This window comes from Gastrolobium bilobum, unplaced genomic scaffold, assembly GCF_033153095.1.
Source record: "Gastrolobium bilobum isolate Gb01-03AN ecotype WA unplaced genomic scaffold, APGP_CSIRO_Gbil_v1 utg1266, whole genome shotgun sequence".
NCBI lineage: Eukaryota > Viridiplantae > Streptophyta > Magnoliopsida > Fabales > Fabaceae > Gastrolobium > Gastrolobium bilobum.
This window is the reverse complement of record NW_026898770.1, coordinates 354,578-357,801: the sequence shown is the minus strand read 5'-3', so window position 1 is coordinate 357,801 and position 3,224 is coordinate 354,578. Positions and strand designations below refer to the sequence as shown.

General features: G+C 35.6%; 1 protein-coding gene across 1 annotated transcript; it reads right to left on the bottom strand.

Moving 5' to 3' along the window:
* On the bottom strand, positions 1-2,287 carry LOC133283977 (uncharacterized). Its single transcript, XM_061480913.1, has 2 exons — positions 1,489-2,287; positions 1-843 (listed from the first exon to the last, which is right to left on the bottom strand). The coding sequence occupies exons 1-2, from the start codon at positions 2,071-2,073 to the stop codon at positions 79-81; spliced, it is 1,350 nt and encodes a 449-aa protein (XP_061336897.1). The 5' UTR covers positions 2,074-2,287; the 3' UTR covers positions 1-78.
* Positions 2,288-3,224: the final 937 nt, after the last annotated feature.

Below are 3,224 nucleotides of genomic sequence, written 5' to 3'. Positions count from 1 at the left end.
AAGCATATAAAACTTCAAGTCAAACTACTATACATGCAATGTGTCAATTGTATTTCACTCAGTTAACTCGAGAAAAACCTATTGACTTTCATCTTCAACTCCAAAGCAATCATCATTGTCCTCATCAGAATTATATGAGTCGTCCATGAAATTGACTTGTGACTGTTGAAACTTATTGATAGCTTCTCTAGCTTCAGAAACCAAGGCAACTTTTGCAGCTTTAACTACATCCTTTGTCTGAATGCTGCTTCCTTCTCCAATAATTTTTCCACTTATTGGCTTTTGTGTCCGTGCAGAGGCTGCTTTTCTCCTAGCTTCCCTACAGCGTAATTGATTGATATATTTCTCATGCAGTTCCCTGTTTTTAACTTGCTTTAGTACAGCGGGACTAACAAGATTTGTAACGTACGAGCTACTAAATCTTGAAAGGGGCTTCTTTTGGCTTGAAGACAACGTTTCAGTGCAACTTTGCAGCATCCCTTGATTTTCCTTTAGCTGTTTCGGAGTAGAAAGTCCTTCACAAGGCTTAACGGTATTAGAAGAAAAATCAATGTTGGGTTCAAGAACAGAAAAAATGTCCCCTTCAAGGTCTTGATCAACTTTAAGATGGCGTTGTAACAGCTTCTCAATAGACTTCTGGGTAATGTAGTTCTTCGGTTTGAGAAAATTTGATCTTCTAACAGTCTTATCAATTGGTTTGAGCAGTTTACTTGCAGATATTGAGAATTTATGAAGGGGTGATGACTTAATTGTCTTTGCCCTTGACCGAGGATGAGATTGAGGCGGTGTTATATGGTCACGGTGAATCCTATCAAAGCACTCTTGTTGGGACTTTCCGGGCACCTGCAATAAATTTTGTATGGCAGCGATTAAATACATACAAGAATAAAAAATGGCTATATGCTAGCCCCAAAGATGAGAATGATCCGCATCCATCTGCAACTAACTACCAATAAATTATGAATTTGCATTTATTCATTAGGAAATATATAGAAACGGAGAACTTATCAATAGCAACTCCATTTCAAAAACAGTTATCAACATTTCACTGAGCTATACGTTTGTCCTTCCAAATTACATAATCATTTATCCACCGTTATCCTCAGCTAACAAAGAACATGCAAGATCTTGGGTGACACTTCCAGCATCATACTTTTTTTTAACATTAACAAAGACAACAAAATTAAGGCAAAAAAAAGGCAATCATCAACCAAGTTTTCATCCTTGAGGTGTTTCACAATAAAGCAAACTGTTTCACTTTCTGTATGATCCTAAACCCCAGAAATTAACTAAACTTTTCAAAAATGCAAAGCACATAACTGTCAGCTTTCAAGATTGCACAAGCCACTGTCAAGAATAAAACTTGCAAATTTCAGTAAGATTGCAACAACATTCTCAAATTTAGTTCCCAGTTGAAGCCAAACCAAGTCAAACCTCTCAACTACAGCCTCTATCAAAGACACCAAGGCAGGGAAATGAATACCATACCAGTTTAGAAACGTTCTTCCAGAAATGGGGGCTGGGCTTTGCAGCAAAATATGCTCTTTGCAGAGCCAATTCTTGTTCTTTTGTCCACCCTTTGGCAATTTCTTCGCCACCTCGCTTCCTCTTCACTCCAACTTCAATCCTGTCTCCATTTCTCGCCTTCCCTTTTCCTCCACCTTCAACCGCAAGTGCCTCATCAGTAACCATGGAATTTTCTTTCGTTTTTGCTTCACTACCCTTCACTTTCCTCGATTTCGCCGAATCACAGGAAAATTCATCAGATTTACTTGATTTCTTATCCATTTGCTCATTCCCGTGGGGTTTGTGATTGGACAACCTGGGAGATCGTCTAAGAGAGGAAAACCCAACGACCCCATTGTTCAACCTGGGAGATCTTCTCAACCCAACAGTGCAGTTTCTGGATTCGACCAATGATTTCTTAGTGGAATCGTTGGATTTTGCGGATTCGGGGTTGGGCGCTGGGGGACTGTTGTGGTTGTTTTGGAGGAGGAGTAACCTCGGTGACCTTCTTGGGGTTGTGGATTGGTTGTTGGGGTTATGGACGAAGGAGTTTTTTCTGTTTGGCATTTTCACAAACACTTGATGGGGTCACTCCTGCTAAAAAAAAAAAAACACCTTTTTATTTCAGAGGGAAACCGGTGAATTCAAAATTGAATATGACATGTCAGAACAACAGTGTGGCAAAGAAGACCAAACCAAACAAATGACTTGTTTTGGTCCTTTGTGGAATGGGCTACGAACCCATTGTCTTGTGACTTGTGAGTTCTTCTGAATGTCCCAACTCAAAACCAACGCAAAATTCCAAATCTTCTCTACCATGGCGCTCGCTTCTCTTTCATCGATATCTTTATATCATCTTGGTAAATGAGTTTTACATTAACAACAATTATCTAAACATTATATTGTTTTGTGTTATTAATAACTTTTTTAATAGCAGTAAGAAAAAATTTAGCGAGATATTTCACAAGAATAAAAATAGGGTGAAATTTTTTTAAACTTTTTTTTTAATTAGTATTTTTTATATTTAAATTATTAACAAGTTTCTTAAAGATTTTCGTTAGCATTTTTCATAAAAATAAGATTGCTTGAAAGCTTTTTCTTTTTTTTTAATTAGGATGTTGACATGTATCATATTGTTAAGGAAGCCAACTATTATGGCTTTTTCACTCTTTTGTCTCTCATTAATTATTTAATAACCATTTTGCCCCTTATTCAGAACTATCTACCAATCTGCCCCTCTTTAATCGATTAAACCAAAAATTTAATCGATTAAATGGTCAAAATAGGCAAAAATCGTTGACTTGAAGATTTAGTCGATTAAATCTCCCTATTTAATCGACTAAATCTCCCATGCTTAAGGTTGTTCTTCTGATAAAGAGGAATATTTAATCGATTAAGTTGAAGATTTAATTGATTAAATCTTTATTTGACTATTTAATCGATTAAATATTCAATTTAATCGATTAAAGAGGGACAAATTGGTAGATAGTTCTGAATAAGGGGCAAAATGGTTATTAAATAATTAATGAGGGAAAAAAGGGTGAAAAAGCCCAACTATTATGCTATTTTAGAGATTAGACATAAGCTTCTAAAATGATTTTAGGGTGATGTATTGGATTAGAATTTTAAAAGATTTTTTTCACATAAAAATCTTATAAATTTTAAAATACTGTATAGAATTGGAGGGACTTTAAAAAAAAAACAATCAAGATTTTATA

Excerpts from the sequence above, each read along its gene's own strand:
- LOC133283977 (XM_061480913.1), bottom strand. The coding sequence starts at position 2,073 with ATGCCAAACAGAAAAAACTCCTTCGTCCATAACCCCAACAACCAATCC. Across the intron at positions 844-1,488 it reads GGAAGAACGTTTCTAAACTG|GTGCCCGGAAAGTCCCAACA; the intron begins GTATGGTATTCA and ends AATTTATTGCAG.